Source organism: Mus caroli, unplaced genomic scaffold (genome assembly GCF_978045245.1).
Source record: "Mus caroli unplaced genomic scaffold, Mus_caroli_1 scaffold_4, whole genome shotgun sequence".
Taxonomy (NCBI): domain Eukaryota; kingdom Metazoa; phylum Chordata; class Mammalia; order Rodentia; family Muridae; genus Mus; species Mus caroli.
Window position 1 is genome coordinate 79,468,717 of NW_028227259.1, and position 20,337 is coordinate 79,489,053.

The 20,337-nt window shown below is 44.8% G+C and overlaps 2 protein-coding genes across 18 annotated transcripts in view; one reads left to right on the plus strand and one right to left on the minus strand.

Annotated features, from left to right (window-relative positions):
• The window catches only part of Cracd (capping protein inhibiting regulator of actin dynamics), a 221,457-nt gene extending 211,203 nt beyond the window's left edge, over window positions 1-10,254 (plus strand). For 5 of the 10 annotated variants that reach the window (XM_029477876.2, XM_085836767.1, XM_085836768.1 and 2 more), the window contains 3 exons: window positions 2,723-2,913; window positions 3,938-4,100; window positions 7,246-10,251. In XM_029477876.2, the coding sequence (XP_029333736.1) occupies window positions 2,723-2,913; window positions 3,938-4,100; window positions 7,246-7,406 (515 nt within the window). In that variant the 3' untranslated portion in view covers window positions 7,407-10,251. Of the gene's footprint in view, window positions 1-2,722; window positions 2,914-3,937; window positions 4,101-5,015; window positions 5,192-7,245 lie in introns of those variants that run through there. The other 5 variants (XM_021162944.2, XM_021162945.2, XM_085836770.1 and 2 more) reach the window with 4 other exon arrangements.
• Window positions 10,255-12,707: 2,453 nt separating this feature from the next.
• The window catches only part of Aasdh (aminoadipate-semialdehyde dehydrogenase), a 31,639-nt gene continuing 24,009 nt past the window's right edge, over window positions 12,708-20,337 (minus strand). For 6 of the 8 annotated variants that reach the window (XM_085836773.1, XM_085836775.1, XM_021162881.2 and 3 more), the window contains 5 exons: window positions 19,072-19,867; window positions 16,572-16,735; window positions 15,093-15,215; window positions 14,213-14,344; window positions 12,708-13,151 (listed from right to left, as the gene is read on the minus strand). In XM_085836773.1, the coding sequence (XP_085692899.1) occupies window positions 12,753-13,151; window positions 14,213-14,344; window positions 15,093-15,215; window positions 16,572-16,735; window positions 19,072-19,867 (1,614 nt within the window). In that variant the 3' untranslated portion in view covers window positions 12,708-12,752. The other 2 variants (XM_029476921.1, XM_029476922.2) reach the window with 2 other exon arrangements.

The window sequence follows — 20,337 nt, forward strand, 5'->3', positions numbered from 1 at the left end:
ATGGACCATGGTTAACTAGCTTTTGGGATATAATGTGTTTAGCAAGGCAGGTGGGAATGGGAAAAATAGGCAGGGCCCACCAGAGCCATGCTGGCCAAACTCACGCTGAGTTCCTTCAGCATAAATGTCTTTGATCCCAGTACTTGGGAAGTAGAAGGAGACATGTCTCTGTGAGTTAGAGGTGAGCATGGGCTACCTGGCCGTTTCAGGCCAGCCAGCCCTGGCTGGGTGGTTAAGAACTCACAGTGCTCTTACAGGGACCAGAGTTCAGTTACAGGAACCCAGCTAGTGAGCCCCAGCACAAACAAACAAACAAACAAAAATAAATGGCACCTCTCTTCAGTGGAGTTTTGCTAGTCAACTGCTCTAGGCCAGGGCAGACCAAACATATTTGAATTCCCTGACAGATTAAAAATCGCTAAGCATAGACTGTAACTATTCATTGATTACATACATGTAGAACCATCGTCACTAGCTAAAACCTCCAGGATATTATCTACACCTTAAGCGAGGTCCAGGAGGGACACTATGTATCTGCTCTGCAAATCACGTTGTCCCTTTTTATTTTTTGGTTAATTTCTTATCGATCTGATTTCTTTCTAAAGAACTTGTTGCCCCTGCTAGTTTTTGATGCTTCATTAACTAATAGTAAAGTAACTTTTTACACCATTTACTGATCATCTAAAGAGTCATGTAGTTAAAAGGAAGTAGGCTCTTCCAAATATTTACCTCGTTATAGAATCTTTAATATGCTAACAGTGAGAATAAAACCACAGTCCCTTCCAGCCCTGCACAGACCCTCCTGTGCATAGCCTTCCTCAAGACTCTTAACTCAAGCTAGGCATAGTGGTGGGCATACCCCTTTAATCCCAGCACTTGGGAGACCGAGGCAGGCAGCTCTGTGCAAGTTCAAGGCCAGCCTTGTCTATGTAGTTAGTTTCAGAATAGGCAGAGCAATATAGCGAAGCTCTATCTCAAACAAAACAAAACAAAACAACCTGAAAAACAAAACAAAACAAAACAACCTGAAAAATGAAAACAAAAAAACAAAAAGTTTTTTTGTTTGTTTTTTGGTTTTTTTCTTTTTTGTTTGTTTGTTGGTTGGTTTTTGTTTTTGTTTTTTCGAGACAGGGTTTCTCACTCTGTAGACCAGGCTGGCCTCGAACTCAGAAATCCACCTGCCTCTGCCTCCCAAGTGCTGGGATTAAAGGTGTGCGCCACCACTGCCCAGCCAAAAAGGTTTTTCTTAATCTTAGATACACACAACCTTTGGTAATGTGGGCTGAGTGAAGGTGTCCATATCAGCCTGGATATTCATCATTATTCATAGATTTAAATGAGATAAATAAGGGGCTGGAGAGATGGCTCGGGGGTTAAGATCTTATAGTGTTCTGACACAGACCAGAGTTCAGCTGCAAGCACCCTTGTTGGGCAGTTCACAACTATTTATAATTCCAGCTCCAGAGGACCCAATGCCTCTGTCCTGGGTGGGCACCTGTACTTGTGTATGTACACACACACATAAACACACACACAATCACACATGCACAATTCAAAGTAAATCTTTAAAAGTTGACAAATTGAAGAGCTCACACTTTCACCCCGATGAAGGTCTTACGCATTCTCCAAGGCATTCTGCTCATTTTTTAGACCTCTAACTCACAAAGGAGTCTGTCTTCTAGAGACAGTGGGATATCCAGACGACGGCTAGCCTTCAGCGGCCACCTCGGTTTTCCCATGTCTCAGTGGTGGCTGACTGGCTGTTTCACAGTCCAGTCCTAGTAGGTGGTCCTCAACTTTGGAATGTGTGACTAGGTGATTATTGTTTCACAAGCCTTTGGGAGAATTCTTGGCTGAGGCTCAAGTGGAAATCCAATTTTAATATCCTGCTTTTTGGTCCTGTGGGCCAGACCTAATAAGCCTTTACATTTACTCTTTAAAATCCAGTCCAAGGTACCTCATTAGAGCAATAGGTAGTACATCCTTCTTAGAGAAATATGACCCTCCTAACCCCAGATTACTCTACTCAAAGTACAGTTCTCAGGAATTACAAACTTCCTTGTTTTCCCTTTAAAAACAATTTTGTCTTCATTTTCACTTTGTTTTTTGGAGATAGATGTCGAGAAAAACACCGTGGCATCTGAATTACCCCATCACTGCGTGGGAATGTGGGTCAGGTCTTTGGCATGGGTGGCTTTGCCATTTTTGATGCCTTGCATAGAAATGGCAGGGCTCTGTCTACCTGATTCATAGATAACAACAGCACCTTCTCTGTGATCGAGTCTGCAGATCTGATAAGGATACATATCGGATACTGGGATCCCCTTGGAGTGGACTCTGCTGTTCATAGCTGGATCCAATCCCTGCATCCTGCTTCTAAGAGAGCTTCTCTCACAATCTGGGGTCCCCTTTCCTCCCCTTCCTCCTCCTTTGCAGTGCCATTGCTAAACACAAACCTCACCAAGGCAGTGAACCACATATCATCTGGGTCCCCTGTAAACATGAGCTTTTAATCACACTGGAGATTTTATATATATATTTGTAAAATAGTTCTACATTTAGGGAAGGAAAATGCCCCGTTTTCCTGTTAGTCAAGGATGTCACCTTTTCCCTCCGTGGGGTCCCTCGGGCATCAGCCTGTTAGTACCTACACCCCGGACTTTAGGAGATGATGAGCTAGTCGTCGGTTCCTCACAGCAAACGCCACCTTCTTCCTTCACAGAGAAGCCCGTGCTTCAGAGCAGGCACTCTCTGGACGGCTCCAAGGTGACAGAGAAAGTTGAAACCGCTCAGCCGCTGTGGATAACATTGGCACTCCAGAAACAGAAGGGATTCCGGGAGCAGCAAGCGACTCGGGAGGAGAGGAAGCAAGCCCGGGAGGCCAAGCAAGCAGAAAAGCTCTCCAAAGAGACCGTGCGTAGCTCACTGTGCCGCTAGTGCTGCTGCCCCAAGCTGCTCTCTCGTCTAAGTCGCTGGCTTGGTTTTTAAGGTTCTATCTGGAGGTGCTGTTTCCCAAGGGCAGGGAAGGAAATACACTGACAAACTTTACATCAGGGAGGCATGTTTCCAGTGTAAAACTTAATTTGGTTTTTATTACGCTCGCAGGGGAAACCTGGTTTGGCAGAATCTAAGATGTATTTGCAGCAGCAGCAGCTCACACACAGTGGTTTCAAGTAGTGCCCTTGCTCCCTGTGTGAGGCTGCACTCGTTAGTGGTCTGAATGACTGAAGGTCAGTCATGATCCAGAAATATTAGGTGGGAAATTCCACAAATAACACCTGACAGAGATAAACTGCTGTTTTGGTGTGATGGAACCTCCTGTCCTACTCCATGGGACATGAAGACTCTTTGCCCAGTGTGTCTTAACCGTAGGTGCCAACTACTGGCTGGTCACCTGATATCTGCTTTGGTCATCACATTCACTGTCAAAGAGTCCCAGTGTTTGCATCCATCCTATTTTCCTTAAGAATGGCCCCAAGGTGTGACTGTAATGATACTGGAGATTAACTCATGCCAGGAAGCCATAAAGTACTTCCTGGTGAAAGCTTAGTTAGAAAACCGTCATAAGCTGAAGTGGTACAAATCTAAGGTAAGAACAAGACAGAGCAATCAGGGTTTAGTTCTATCCTTGGTTTCAGACATTCCCATGAGGATCTTCTATATCTATCTTGGAGAAGGGAAATGGTTATATATGGGAGATATGGCAGTGACTTTGCGCAGTGTGCACAGGCAATCAAGAGCCATGTTTTATGACCTAACTTTATAATCCGCTTGGAAAGTAACTTTCCATCCTTGGTACACAACACTGAGCTCTCAGGGGAGGCCTGTCTTGAACGCACCGCTCACACGTGAAGCCCAGGGCCCCTCTGGGGTGCAGAGGTTAGGGGTCAGGGGTCATGTCACTGAGAACGTGCTTTGCCTGTCATTCCCAACGCAGGTCAGTGTCAGCCTACAGCCTGGAAGCAGCCGGGCAAGCAAAACTGGTCCCGTGCACAAGCCTGCTGCTCCATCTGAAGAGAAAAAGCCAGAAACGGCCGTGTCCAGGCTGCAGCGCAGAGAGCAGCTGAAGAAGTCCAACACTCTCCCCACGTCTGTGACAGGTAGAGCATGGGCCCTTCCCCACTTGCCTGTACCTACAGTTTTCCACTGTGTAGTGACTGCCACAGCACCTCAGACGTCACAGAGCACAGGCTCTCTCTAGACCAGGGCACAAACTCTGACACTGATGCAAGTGCCAGGACTTCCCCAGGTCTCGTGGAGAGACAGTAAGACTCCTTAACAGTCAGCGCTCTCTCTCTCTCTCTCTTTTTTTTTTTTTTTTTTTTTGAGACAGGGTTTCTCTGTATAGACCAGGCTGGCCTTGAACTCAGAAATTCGCCTGCCTCTGCCTCCCAAGTGCTGGGATTAAAGGCATGCAACACCATGCCCAGCAAGAACAGTCAGCTCTTTACGGGGGTACAAACACCTCTGCTCCGTAGCCTCTATTATCGTCCATGGTGTAAATACGTCATCCATGGCTAGCTACCAGTGTGACAGACAGCAAGTGGCTTGCTGGGTTTCTGAACATTTAACAGGACAATAAGAGTCATCACTAGCACCTCATTGCCCATCATCTGGTGTATCTATCATCTATCTATTATCTATCTATCTATCTATCTATCTATCTATCTATCTATCTATCTATCTATCTATCTATCTCGTGTGTGTGTGTGTGTGTGTGTGTGTGTGTGTGTGTATGCTACAGCAAAGAAAAGCATAGGCCAGAACATTTAAACAAAGGAAGAGCTGAGTCTGACAGGATTGGGCAAGGCAAGGTGGAAAGTTTAGGTAAAACTGAGGCAGAAGGAGCCTGGGTTTGGAAGTAGACGCCAGTGTCATATCATCGGAAATGACGCAGTTGAGGTAAGTGTGTGAAAGCTGCCACCTGATCCTCTGTGTGAAAGTGAACTGGAGGCAGAAGCTTCCCCCACCCCCACCCCCACCCCCTCCAATTTCCTGGTGACTTCTCTGCCTAGGTGACACGGCTCAGATGCTCGGGCATTTCCACTGATGTGACTCTAGAGAAGGCTGTCAACTGGCTTCACAGAGAAAGTTATCTCTGCACTGTGTCCTTGGTGCTAATTAACAACAGACACCTTTCTTTGTTTATAACACATGAAAGATGTAAAATAAAATAAAATGTCCCAATGGTTGCCCAACTATTGCCTGGCTCCAATCACTTGGAAAATGTATCGTTCTGAATACATATATTCCCAGGCACTAACAGGGCATCTGCTTCCCTATACGTCTGTGGTGGTCCCCAGAGAGCATAGTGTGTCTGTCTTGGTCCATTCTATGAAGGCTAACAGAATACCCAAAGACAGGTCATTTATCAAGCTGGGAGGGCCCTGGGCTGTTTCATCCTAGGTTAGGAAGTGGATGGGCAAGCATACACATGAGGAGAGAGAGAAAGCAGGTAGAGTGAGAAAATCATGAATCCACTTTTGAGGGCCTCTGACACCCAAGCACACACGACGAGGCTTCTGCCTCCCAACACAGAAGAATTCTGTACCACCGCACTAGAGCGTAAATGAATTATTTATTCTAACTTGCCCATATAAGAGTCACAGAAACCTAGTATTTTATTTCCAAGCTGTAAGCCTCGACTGGGCAGGCTCTATGCTCTTCTCCCCTCTATCCAAACCGTAGCCCTTTGAACTCCATATGCTGTCTCAACGGGATTGCTTCTGCTTCACCAGCCTGCCCTCAGGTGCGCGTCTGGCCTGACGGTCAGGATCCAAACGGCCTCGTTGCCTACTCTCTCCACCTTCTTTTTCCTCTTAGTGGTCTCTCTTGGGACCCCTCACTCAGTTCTCAAGTCCTGCCTTCCTCTCTCTACTGCCCAATCACAGGCTCTAGCTTTTTATTAGCCAATCAGCTTTAAGTTGTGGAGCAAGGTTTACATACCTAAGATCCGAGTGCATGAGAATGAGCTTGTTTGGGGTTCATAATTTAGCCTTTGAATACATAGCAGCAAGTCAACCCCCAACTCTAGAGAATTAAACGTCAGACATGAGATCACTGGAGAGATTTGCGCAAACCTTAGCGGTGTCTAAGCCTTTGCCTCGGCTACCTGCTACCCGAGGTCTGGAAACGTGGAGGTATTATAAAAGGGTTTTAGTACTTAGTGGTGGAGCAGGAGTGCTTATATACCAGAACTACCTCAAAACACTGATCTCGGCCCGCAAGCATTCTTGCATTTGCTCTTACGCTGCGGGTTCTAAGTATTAGCGTGAGACTGAGAGTTTCTTTCTTTTCTGTTCCCGCTTACAGCAGCTCCAGCTTAATAAAGCAAGCCTTTGCTTCAAAGTGTTTGTCTTCACATTCAATTCGTATCCCCTGAGTCCTAGAAGAATGCAGGACGCGTCCCTGGGCACTAAAGTTGTGAGTGCTCCGAAATCCTTACAGAGAACCTCCTCGTAGAAACCCAAGATCTCTAGTAGAGAAAGCAGGATAGTCAGGCGTGATAGCCTGCAATTCTTAACCCCTGGGAGGCGGGGTCAGGAGGATTACCATGAGTTTGCAGCCAGCCTGGGCTACAGTGTGAGATGTCTCACAAACAGGTGACAGGGGACATCGGAATTACTAGACAACACTAGAAGTCATGACAGCTGGCAGTTTCCAAAGGTTCATCTTTTGTTTTGTTTTGTTGTTTTTTGAGACAGGGTTTCTCTCTGTAGCCCTGGCTGTCCTGGAACTCACTCTGTAGACCAGGCTGGTTTTGAACTCAAGAGATCTGCCTGCCTCTGCCTCCCAAATGCTGGGATTAAAGGCCTGCGCCACCACTGTCCGGTCCATGGGTTCATCTTAGGGCTCAGGTGGAGGTAGGAATTTCAGGAGTTCAGGGACATAGCAGTTCTGAGGCATCTTGGCTTCTATCATGCATGGCTTGAAATTCATGCCTTCTAAAGTCAGAATCTCGTTCTGGGGACCGAACTGGGGAGGTGTTTACTAACGGGTACATTTCAGAGAAGTGCAAGGAATCTGTTGTGTAACACGGTGACCATAGCTACCAATCTACTGAATTCTTAAAATGTTTAAGAGCAGATTTTCAAATGTTCTTACATCACTTTGTGAATAACAGCTATTCTGGTGTGTGTGTGTGTGTGTACAGCATCTCACATACAGTAAGTATATATAACTCTGTTAACTAGACTTTCTGTTTTTACGTGGCTCTTCCTTCTCTTTTCCTTTGAAACACTGCAGTGGAGATCTCAGACTCTGCGCCCTCAGCACCACTGGTAAAAGAGGTCACCAAGCGGTTCTCCACCCCAGACGCTGCTCCCGTGTCCACAGAACCTGCCTGGCTGGCTTTGGCCAAAAGAAAAGCAAAGGCCTGGAGCGACTGTCCGCAGATTATTAAGTAAACAGCGATTTTATCCACGTCTCGGCCAGTTGTCGGCTCTTCTCTTGCCCTTTTTATTTATTTATTTTTTTATACAAGGTTAACGGAACCAGGCTAGGGAAAAGAAGCATGCTTTTACTAGGCTCCAAAATAATGTTTAGCAACGGAAGTGGTGGGGTTCGTTGTAAAGAGTGTATTTGCACAACCCTGGGTCCTGGTGCCTTGAGCTCCCTCTAGTTCTCAAGAGACAGTTTTGTTTGAGGGACCACGTGAAGCAAAATCTGCAAGTGCGAGCTCCTCAGGGGAGCGCCATGCCCACCCATGGCCTTCACATATGCATACCCATGCACCATTTCAGAACATGTCCTTTTGCCAAGCTTTGTAAGTTGTTTTATTTTTGATTCTCTTCTATCCAAAACATTGACCCTACTATGTTTGCATATGTAACAGTGACAGGTTCACATGTACATTAAACATGGTGTCACTCTCCTGAACGCAGGAACTGGAGAAATAAGGAAAAAGCTGGCTCCCAACTCTGTGCCTATGTCTGGTTTTCATGAATTCCCCCCACCTTAAAAACCATAACGTAGCAAACCCACTCGCACTCTCACTACGCTCAATCCATGGTGTGCCCCGTCTTACCAGTACCTTTTTAAAGACACATGGACCATTTGGCCTCGCTGGCTCCTAAGGAACGTTTGTATTTAACCCGGTGAGAGCAGGAATTGTGTCAGACTTGTCTCTGAGAATCTCTCCGTAGTGCATGGGCTCATCTGCAGCCCAGGCTGCAGCCCAGGCTCTGGGAGCAGAGGGCTGGCTTAGAATATACATTTTTGGGAAAACTCTTCCGATGTGTTCTTTTATAACCCAAAGGTTAAGGACCTTGGGGTAGACTTGGTTTTCATCATTGAGCTTTTCAGACTACGAAGAGAAGGCTTGCCCCACCTGAAGATGCAAAAGTGAGACAAGAAAATAAAGTCGTCACCTCACCCACACCAGCCATGTATGTACGATAGTTTCGGTTGCCGGCCTTCCATGCCCCTCAAGTTTTCCCTTGGCCGTTAGGGAAAATGAACAAGCCAAGATGTGTAACCTATTTATACTAAGGACTTCCAGCAGAGAATTTCTTTTTTCTTTTTTCCTTTAATGTACTTGAATAATTCAGAGTCGAATGTTCCAAAGCATTTACAATTTAGAGCATTCACCTTGATACCTTTAAAAAAAAAAAAAAGCATCTCAGAGTTTTCCGTGGCCTTGTTATCACACACATACATGTGCATACAAAGAAGGGACGTCCCAGTTTCAAAGCCACAGGGATTCATTTCTCTAGATTTGCTTTACACAACACTAGACATCCCAGCAATGCCCTCGCACTGCTGGCACTAGCTCTGCATTTCATGCTGTTGGCTTCTTTTCCTTTTCATAGATTCTTACCCTAAAATGTAGGTGCGGATTCTTTGCCCAGGGCAGGGGGGACTACACCCTTCTTCCTCCCGCACTAACATGTCTTATAGCATCCATTACAACTTCTCCTCTGTGCTGACTCAATATGCAATGTGCTGTTATTCTGTCTACCGTACAGGATGACAGGGATGCTGTTTGCCATATAGAAACCATGTTCTCTCTAGAAACAATAGCTCAGCTTCATGAAGCAGCTGGCATGTGTGGTCAAGTGGATAGCTGTACTATTGCAAGTTGGATTTAGTATTATATATACTGGACCTTCAGACTGTTAAGAATCAATGTAACTTTTTTTTTTTACTGTTATTGTAAGCAACTAATATCTCACTGCACGTTTCCCACACTGGTGTTCATTCCTAACTTTTATGTGTAGACAATTGTTAGCTTAATGGTTTCCTCACTGATATAACACTTCTGCGTGGGAATCTTTCTACCCAAAGCCCTAGAATGATAGTGCTACAGTGATTCTTCCAAATCAACTTCTCCCTTGCTTCCTGCCAGCTTTGGCCAGTACCACAGTCATGGCAGGAAACAGGTACAGAAATGAGATGATTAGAAATAATAGGGCTGGCGTGGTGGTACATGCATTTGGTAGGCAGAAGCAAGTGACTCTTAAAGTGTTCAAGGCCAGTCTGGTCTACATAACGAGCTCCAGGCCAGCCAAGGCTACATAATGGAGACCCTGTCTTAAAGAAAGAAAGAATAGTAGATGCATTCATTGTGACTCAATACCACGAGCCATACACAGCACAAGAAACAGCTTAGTTAAAGATGCCCCACTAGTATCTTGGAAAGAAGAATCTACTGAGGAAAAAGGCAGTTGTCATACTTGCTAAAGAGTACATGTTTAACATTTCACTGAAATCACTCCAAGCCTGCACTAAATACCAATCAAGTGTTATTCTGCCTATTTCTGTGTTGCGCTCTTTGAGCAACAAACTACGGGGAAATTCTGTGAAAACAAAAAATTCTTTTCCTTTTTTAAAAAAATGAATGACTGCTGTACTAAATATACGAATATACAAGCTTTTTTTTTATTTAAATAAACTTCTGGCAAGGTTATAGATGATTAACCTCTGTTCATAGACTTATATATGGAAGTAGAGTTTTTTGTTTACTTTGAAACTGTTTCAAGTGCAATTGTTTCTTATAAAACATGGTCGATTACCATTAAATTCTCATTTTAGCTGTTTATCTGCAAATATATAGTATGTATCCACCGTCTCTTCTTGTGATGTTTAGTTTGCTTATTTTAAAGCAGCAACATTAGCTACGAGTGTCTTGCAATATTTTTACCAACAATAAAATTAAGTAGATACTTAATTAAAAAATCCTTAGTGTGATTTTAATATTATTTTGAGATTTTGGTTGAGTACAGTTTGAAATATAAAAATGCCCCATTATTTAAGGGATAAGACCATTCAATAAAATACAAGATCTTTGGTACTGATGGAATGTCCTTTTTAAGCTGAAGTTCTGATTGATTTCAGTGGCAATCTTTGAGTAATCTCGTATCTTTGGAGTTCTGGATGAACATGAAAACTTCAAGTTGTTTTTAATGCTACTTTATTTTTTTCACCCAACAATCCCAGTGGAAGAATATATGATAAGGATGACAAATATTTATATCAATTCCAAACTGGAAGCTAGCGATCTGAGTCTTGGATCAAATCATCCTGCAGTCTCCTTACTGTAGGCTCAGCAGTAGCATTAGTCTCAGCCGGGGGCTTGTGAGCAGTGCCGCTGAGGACCAGCTACCACCAGGCTACACCTTGACCCATCTGAGCATGTGACCTTCAAGAATAACTTGGTGAGAAACTCAAGTCAGCGTGGGCTGCATAGAAGGAATGATGGATGAACTGAGTGTGTGGTTAACATAGGCACGTTTGCTTGCTTAGAAATGGTATGAACCTAGTCCAGTAGTGGAGCGTTTGCCTAGCATGAACAAAGCCCTGGGTTCAAGTCCCAGCAATGCATGTACTGGTTTTCTACCCCCCTTCTCCCCATCAGAAGAAGGAACCTAAGTTGATAAACAGATCCTACCTTTAAAAACCTTTAGCTCAGTCTAGAGGGATGGTTTATTGAGAGCTCTTGCTTCCGTCAGAGGACACAGGCTTAGCTGGTAGCATCTCCACGGTGCTCACTCCAGGTCCAGAGGATCCCACGCGCTCCTCTGGTCTCTGGAGGGAAGGCACGTGTGGTACACTTCTTACACACACGCAGGCAAAACACAAAAGATAAACAGATTTCAGAGTACATAGTAAATGGAGTATTCTGTTTATGACTCACAATATACATTCTGATCCTTTCTTTTCCACAGAGATCTTCAAACCCCTGAAACTTACTAAACTACCTTAATGTAGCAGGGTTCTCTAAAGAAACATAACTGATGAGATAGATTTACCTAGGTGGAGAGAGAAATGAAAGGTTATTTACTTACTGCAAAATATAGACTCTAATATGATTTCTCTGGAGAAACTGCTATAAAAGAAGAGACCTAGGCATTGACTCGTGAGGGTGTGGAAAATGGAAGTGCCATGTGCTGTTTGCACACTAGAGACCCAAAGAACCTATGGTATAGTGCAATTCAGATAAAGGCCAAATGCTCAAGACCAGGGTACCAATGGTGTCACCTGCAGAGAGGCAGGAAGATACGGTAGGTGGTGCTATGTCTCAGTCTAGGAATTCTGGTATCCAAGAGCACGAAAATATGGGAGCCCAGCTGAAAAAAGACAGTTTTCCTTCCCCTGCCTTCTATTCAGGCACCCACCAGTAATGTCCACCTGTAATGGCACACCAGTGAAGACAGACGGATCTCGGTCAGTGGCTCAACTTCAGATGCTAACCAGTTTACAAACATCCTCCAAGGAATGGTGATCACTACCTGTCTTTGTCCACTTGCCTATGACTGAACATCACAGACTGTCTATAAATAAAGGTTTATTCAGCTCTCAGTTCTGAAATCCTAGGAGTTCGAGATCCATTGACCACATCTGCAGAGCCCTGCAGAGTCCCAGTGATGGTGATGCTAGCGTCACACAGCAGTGCAGACCACCCTGGTGTATCTTACAAACAAACCACCAGTCCCTCAGCAGCAACCCCCACATGCATGGCCTCAAATAATCTTAATCCTCTCTCAAAGGTGCCACCCAAGGACCACAGAGGTGCTATGCCCCCACTTTCTTAATACACACAGTGGGGGTGGCTTGATGGGAGACAGAGCAGTGTTCTTTTGACAAAGTAAAGCAAATGTGAATCTACTACATACGATGACCCACCTGTCCTGATTAGGGTTACCATTGCTGTGATGAAACACCACCACCAAAAGCAAGATGGGGAAAGAGTAATTTATTCGGCTTACACCTCAGCAGCATAGTTCATCACTGAGGGAAGTCGGGACAGTAACTCAAGCAGGGCAGGAGCCTGGAGGCAGGAGCTGATGCAGAGGCCGTGGAGAAATGCTACTTACTGGCTTGCTCTTCATAGTTTCATCAGCCTGCTTATAGAAGTCAGAAACACCAGCTTAGGGATGGCTCCACTCACAATGGGCTGGGCCCTCCCCCATCAACCACTGGTTAAGAAAATGCTCTCCGGGCCTGCCTATAGCCCAGTCTTACGGAGGAATTTTCTCAGTTGAGACTCCTTCCTTTCAGGTAACTCTAGGGTATGTCAAGTTGACAGAAAACTAGCCAGCACACCGTCCCACATAATTAAAAGTGCTACGAATGCATCAATCGGGTGCTTTATCTATCTTAGACGCTTCTGCTGCTTCCAAAGGAAAGAAACATGGCTGTTCTCTATGGAAAGGACCACAGACAAATTCCTAAACCAAAATAGAATCTTTAATATAAACCCATCCATTTACAGTGACATTCCCAACCCTCTCACTGACACATACTTACAAGGACTACACCTGGTTATTTTTATCACCACACAATAAATCCAGACAGTAAATATAATTATTTCTGCACCCAATAACGAGCATTGATTCCCAGACCACAGGAGAGGAGAAGACTTCTCCGGGGAGTTCATACACACTTCGCAGCTCTCCACTCCGAGACTCGAGGACCCACAGTTTCCCGTCAGTGGATGCCGCTGCCAGCAGTGCATCATCGCTACGGAGGTGGTTACTGAAAGCAAAGGGCGTTGAGTACACCCTGGCTGTCGTCTCAAATTTCCACCGGAGGTGACCTTCCTTGCTACAGCAGTAGATAAAGCAGTCATGGGAACCAAAAAATATTTCTTGTTCTGCTGCTGAGACGCATGGGGATGAGAAGATTGGCCCTCCAGCAGCAAAGCGCCAGACCTGTAAAGGAAAACAGGAATAAGGGTCACCCACTCACCTGACGCAACACTTGAGTCTGACGGGGTCTCTTCATCCAGACGGCAGAGGTGAGATGGAGACACCAGAAATGGCGCCCTCTCTGGGAAGTAGCACTCTCACACGGAACTGCTCCAGTGGTAAAAACCAGGATCAGGCACAGCAGAGCATGATTGTAATGAACCTTGAGCATACTTGGGAAATCCTGGTATGTTCAGAGACACTGTTTAACGGAAAAAACCGCAGCAGGTCTTCAATATGTTATCAAAAACAGTCTTGGACAGGGGGTGGAACTTGGTTCCAACTCCAGCTCTAGGAAAAAAAAAAAACAACAAACAAAAACAAAACAAAACAAAACAAAAAACAGGAAGAACAAACACACACACAAAACCCCCTAAAAAACCCACGTTTTACTCAAATTTTAAAGCTTTAAACAACAATCTGGGGGCTGGAGGTTAAGGGTAGTGACTGCTCTTCCAGAGGTCCTGAGTTCAATTCCCAGCAACCACATGGTGGCTCACAACCATCTGTAATGGGATCCGATGCCCTCTTCTGGGGTGTCTGAAGACAACGACAGTGCACTCACATACATACATACATACATATATACATACATACATACATACAAACAATCTTAATAAAATCTATACATTGTCAAATGGTGCGCACCTTTAATACAAACACCCAAGAGACAAAGGCAGGCAGATTTCAGTTCTAGGCTAGCCTGGTCTACACAGTGAGTTCCAGGATAGCTAGTAAGACCCTGAATCAAAAGAAATAAAAATTTATACACACACACACACACACACACACACACACACACGAGATGATAGTATGTATGTATGTATGGTAGAGTAAATTAGGGAGACATATCAACCTCAGATCCACAGAGAGAGAGAGAGAGAGAGAGAGAGAGAGAGACACTAGTCAGCCAAGGGCTGAGAATACAGCTCAATAACAGAACAGTCACTGGTCAAGTCCCTGGGTTCAGTCTCCAGGGCTGGGGGTTAGGAAGGGTTACACAGAACAGAACTTGATCTTCCTACCTGCTCCCCTGAGTGTGTGAAACAGAGCAAACTGCCGTCCACGCAGCCGATGCAGACGTAGTGCTGGTAGCACCGTGGGGAAGAGAAGAGTGGCTTTCCACAGGAGCGCTTCCACACCGTGCTCCCAGAAGCCTGTCGTGGCCAAAGCAGTCGATAGCACTGGAAATTACTAACCACGGACCTTTACCATTTAAAGTTACATTCACTTACTCACTGTGTGTGTGCACATGCACGTGTGTAAGTACATGCCACAGGCACACGTGGAGGGAGGCTGGAGGACAACGTGTGTGAACTGATTCTCACCTTCCATCACATGGGAAGGAGTTAACTCAGGTTGTCAGGCTTGGCAGCAAGTGCCGTTACATGCACAGCCATTTTACAACAAACGAACACTCTTCAAAGCCAGAGGGACAGTGACAGTGACACACTGGTGCTTTGATGAATCCGGCATCCACACACTGTCAGAAAATCAGTGCTTACTGAGCAGAACTGGGACGCAGAGAACATCAGCCCAGAGCACAGTGCAAAGCAGAGCTACACATAGACCTAGAACATCTGTGTAACTTCAGTTCCAGGGGAGCCCTTGCCTCTTCTGACCTTGTCAAGTTCCAGACAGGTGTTACACACACACACACACACACACACACAAATACTTACAAATGTAAAACTCAATCTTTTAACAGTTAAAACTAGCTGAAGAAACAAGTGACAATAAAAACATAAACTCTCACTCCTTTTTCCAACTAATTTCAATCATTTTAAGTGAATTCTAGCTCATTAATACATGTATTATATTTAACTGAAAAGTTTCTGACTTTTCAACATCAAAATCAAAGATAAAGATAGGTAAAACAAACAACACGTGTCACTTTATACCTACAGGACTTACGGCCAGTAAGAGTCCCCCTAGCGTAGCGCAGTACAGATGGTGTGGGCTCAGGCTCAAACACGGAGAGGAAAAGAGAGCGCCTTCACAGTTTAGCTTCCAGACACACTTCTTTTCCTGCAAATAAGAATCTGAATTAACTGTGTGGTGCTGTGGTTAATAAGCCGGCATACAGGACAGCTAAAGTTTGGCTGGGCTCGACTTCACGTGTTGCTCCTTCTGGTGCTAGGATTGACCCCAGAGCCTTGCGCATGCTGTTCTGTGAGGCAGTTGTCACAGTCCAGGGGGATGTAGATTTTTCCCTCTCCTCTGCCCTCCCTGTTCACTCACTCTGAATCCTCCTGCCCTTGCCTCCTCGGTGTAGAGATTTCAGGTATGCACCACCATGCCAGGTAAGTTAGTGCAAAGGCAACATGTACACGCGCTCTTGTATATGTGTGTGTGTGTGTGTGCCCACACATACATATACTCATTCTGAATATACAACTTGGTGTGTTTCTTCCACTGACTTTATAAAATGACTTAAAAATAATTTAATACATTGTATGCAAAATAAAATGATGTCTCTTCCTGATCTAAAAACTATTAGAAACTAGTTGCTCAATCTTATAAACAACTTTATGTATATATTTGTCTGCTTCTGATTATTTTGCCAGAATAGAATCATAGAAAAAAAATTTCTTCGGTCAAAGGACATGAACGTTACTCATCACACTGCTTCTTAATTAAACTTCCTATGTGTGTGTGTGTGATCTTCTAAAATTAATGTCCTTTTTAAAGCATGTAGCAAAGCTGACCTCAAACTCGCATGTAGCCAAGGATGGTCCTGCACTACCAATCCTCTTAAGTACTTTGTGCATCCTAGGCAAGGTACCAACTGAGCTTTATCCACACCACAGCCCCTCAAATGTCTTCCCAGCTGGTACTTCTCTCACGGACACTGGCTGTCAATCACTGTAGCATGGGGAGCTATGTGCTTTGGGATCTCAGAGTCTCATTCTCGTGGCTTTGAAGACTAAAGGTCTGAGATACTTATGTCCTCAGCCGTTTCTTCCTGGGATCGCATGTATTTATGTCCCTTGTTTTTGTCTTCTATCTGGGTCTTTCTAATTAACTTATATTTACTCTTTATTTCTATTTATACCAATAAGTGAGCTTTGATTCACTTATTTCAAAAACTGTCTTAGCCTATTTCTTGTAGTTTTTATTTTCATATAATGGGCCCTTAAAAGAGCTTACTGATCTCTTACTTTAATTTTTTTCTGTTATTATCATTCTAAATTTTTTATACTACTGAAATTATTTGAAAAGAAGCTAAAATTGTCTAAAGATGTTAAAATTTAACTAATCACTTCTTTCCAGACCCAGTGTTATGCTTGGGCTATCACTAACTCCTGCTCCCACACACAAGAGCACGTAACAGTCACGTCCATTTCTGTGTTTATGATAAACAGTGATGAAGTGAATTCTTACATAAATGTCTAAAGCATATGCGTGCTGGTCATGAGATCCGACGTAAATGAGTCCTGTGGTTGGATCCACGGCTGGTGAGCTTTTGACAGCATCTTCAGTAGTAAATGCCCAATATTTTTCTCCACTATTACTTTTTAGAACATAGACTAATCCATTATAACAGCCTACAGAGGAACAAAATGTAAAAGATGAGACTGAGATACATTGATATAAAATATCTAAGTAATGACAATTTCTATTCACACTCTTCTCATATATTTATGCTCACCATCTGATTTAGATTTCAGTAAACATAAAGGAAAACTGAACTACAGTCATTTGTGTAAAATCCTTTCTCAGTGCTGGTGCGCTGGCACATGTCTTCCTTCCAGCTCTGGGCCTTTACCTCCTGTGCTGAAGTGACAGTGAACACCACTACAACCAGTAGTCCCTTACTTTTTGAAAGTTCTACAGACCAGCAAGATAAGTCAGTAAAGGCCCTGCCACCACGCCTGACAACCTGACTTAGGTCCCCAGAGCAACACGGAAAAGATGGAGCCGACTCCTACAAGTGGTCCTCTGACTTCAGGAGCTCACGCACACACCCACACGGACGGAGCCGGACTCCAATCCATCCTGGCTGTTGCTGGATAAATGACCAGCATCACAGAGCATCAAGTTACTCTCCTTCCATCCCACAGTTATTGTAGCCACACAAGGAAGAAAGGCGCTCAGGACTGTTTTAGAAAAGCTAACACTAGTAACAACCAATGTCTGCTGGGCATTTCCTGTGTACTGGGGGCTTCTTTTGGAGACAGGGTCTTTAGCCCAGGCTAGCCTCAGCCCTATGAGGGGAGGATAGGCCTTCTGATCCTCCTGCCCTACGTCTTGAGGGCTGGGATTCCACGTGTGCATCACCTGGTTTGTGCAGTGCTGGGGACTGAGCCTTGAGCATGCAGGGCAGCATTCTGCCATCTGAGCCACATCCCTGGCCGACTTTTTCAAACATTTTAGCATAATTGTGTCCACACTCATGGATGACAACAAGGAAGCAGATTAACCAGCAGGGCAAACTTTCAAAGTTACCATGTGGCTGGCAGTGTCAGGATTTAATAAATCTAAGCGCCTGTATTCTTAGCAACTACACTGAACTTCTTTTCCCAAGTGGTGGCTGTGGATGAGAAGGGAGCAGAGATCCCAGACCTTGGTACAGTTGAGTAAAAATGGTAAAAATGGCAAAAAAAAAAAAAAAAAAAAAAAAAAAAAAAAAAAGCCAGGCGGTGGTGGCGCACACATTTAATCTCAGCACTTGGGAGTCAGAGGCAGGCAGATCTCTGAGTTCGAGGCCAGCCTGGTCTACAGAGTGAGTTCCAGGACAGCCAGGGCTACACAGAGAAACCCTGTCTGGGGGTGGGGGATAGGGAGAGAAGGTAAAAAAAGTACAAACAAAAAAAAAAAACAAACAAAAAAAAACCCTACAAATGAAGTCACTACAAACACTTGGGCACATAGAAATCAGACCAAGTGGATGGAATGTGAGGGCAGCCATTTAGGAGTCTCACTGCCTACGTTATACATGGTTCTGCTCCCACCCAGGATTCAATTTCCACGACACTCTCTGTGTGGCCATCACTCACTGAGAGCTTCGTTTGTGCCTTGCAGTGTACTAATGGCTCACTTAACCCTGCTCATAACTCTGATAGTTGTCATGGGTTTAAAATACACCCATAAATTCTTAGATGATCTTCAAGACCTGGAGACCAATTCTCTTCCCAGGGCATGGACTGGACTTGATGATTTATGTTCAGTGAACAAAATTAAGCAAAAATGGTAGTCTCCAGTTTTAGCGAGTAGGTCTTAAAGGCACCATGTGGCTCCTGTGGCTTTCTCTTTGGGATCACCCACTCTGAGGGAAGTCAGATACTATGCCATACAAATATTCAGACAGCTACAGAGAGGCTCAGGTGGCACAGCCTGAATATTCTCAGCAAAAAGTGAGGGAAGAGCGAGCCTAAGGCCGGAGCCCCACGCTGACCATGCTGCCTGTGAGCCGTCCTGGAAGCCTGACTTCCAGCACATAAAGCCTCAGATGCCTAAAGAGGTATGAGATCTTGATCGTCAGCTTCCTCTCCAAGATTCCCGACCCAAGGGATCTGCCGTGGGCTAGGAGGCTCTAATACAACATTATACAATTATTCAATACAACATTATACAATTATTCAATACAACATTATACAGAGCATTGTGTTTTGTTATCGTTTCCAGTTTATCCATGAGAAAAGTGAAGGTGGAAGTGCAACATCCTGCCAAAGTCAGAGTTTAGCAATACAGAGCTAGGTTTATATCCAGGGACTCTTAACTCCAAGCCATGCTGCTAAGCAGGACAGAGTTAACTAACCACTGACCTGTGACAACAACCAAACAACCCTCCCTACACACACACACACACACACACACATACACACACACACACACACACACACACACTTTAACTCTACGAACCCCAGATTCAGAAACTTACCCACTACAATAAAGTTTCCACATTTAGACACACACGCTGAGGATTCAATTCGATCTCCTAGTAGCTGTTCCCACCTCGTCTCCCCAGAGGACAGGTCGACAGCCTTCACTGTGTTCGAGTGTGAGCCAATATACACGGTTGTGGAGGGCTTATCCTGCACAGTTGCTCTCACCAGCAGAGGGGAGGCGTCGACGCATTTGCCTGTGTCTGACCGCCACCTCTCGCGCAATACCATCGCCATAGCCCCAACTACGGGGCTCCCCTGCTGAAAAAGTGGGGGCTTTTCCAAGTTTTCATCAGGAGCTGGAGGGCTTAGGTTTTTTAATATCTGAGTGTTAGTCTGTGGGGTTAAATCCAGAGAACAGACTGGCAGGCAGAGTCCTAATTGAGTTAAAAGCCTCCCAGCGCCAAGAGACAAAACCTGACTCCCTCTGCTCAGAGCGATCACGGAGTTGGTCTCGCCTGCATGGTTTGAAGGCCAGGAGGACTCCAAACGTGCAGGCTTCCTGCTGGCTTCCTCTGGATCAGCATCACTGAATTTCCTTTTTGTGGTGTAACTCCTGTTGGCTTTCATGTCCTCCGGTGTAAACACGGCTTGAACGATGTGGTTGTAAACATCTAAGAGGGAACTGCTGAGGATAACTTCCAGAAGGCCAGGAACGGCTGTCCCGGTGAGCTGCTCAATCTCACTGAGGAGCCGCACGGACTTGAGGGAATCCCCACCGCTATCTAAAAAGACGGAGTTGGCAGGAACCTTCACAGTATCCTCTGGATCCTCAGGGAGACACAGAATAGACTACAGAGGAGAGAGAAGGATGGTAAGCGGTCCAAACCAAAGGACTTGACAATGTAGCAAGTGATACAGAGCTACGGTGCCTGTTTCACAGATAGCATCACTTTAAAAGGCAGGGGGATGCTAACAATTCAATTAAAAATGATTTTCTCTAGGTCATCATTGCACTACCAACTCTGTCACGGGGTCGCTGTGTAATTGCTAAATACAATTCCGCTTAGAGCAGGTTTCCTATCTATAAAATAAGGAATAAACTCACAGAAACATCTGCTTTACCAACTAGCCCTCACAGCTGATATTCCCAACATGGAAATAACATCGATCCACGTCCCGTAAGTCAAACAGCTTTACAAGTGGAGTGATAAGAACGTAGCCCTCAGTTCCTAAGGCACCAAATGCACACACTTCACGGGACCTTTTTGTTTGTTTTTTGAGACAGGGTTTCTCTGCGCAGCCCCGGCTAACCTGGAACT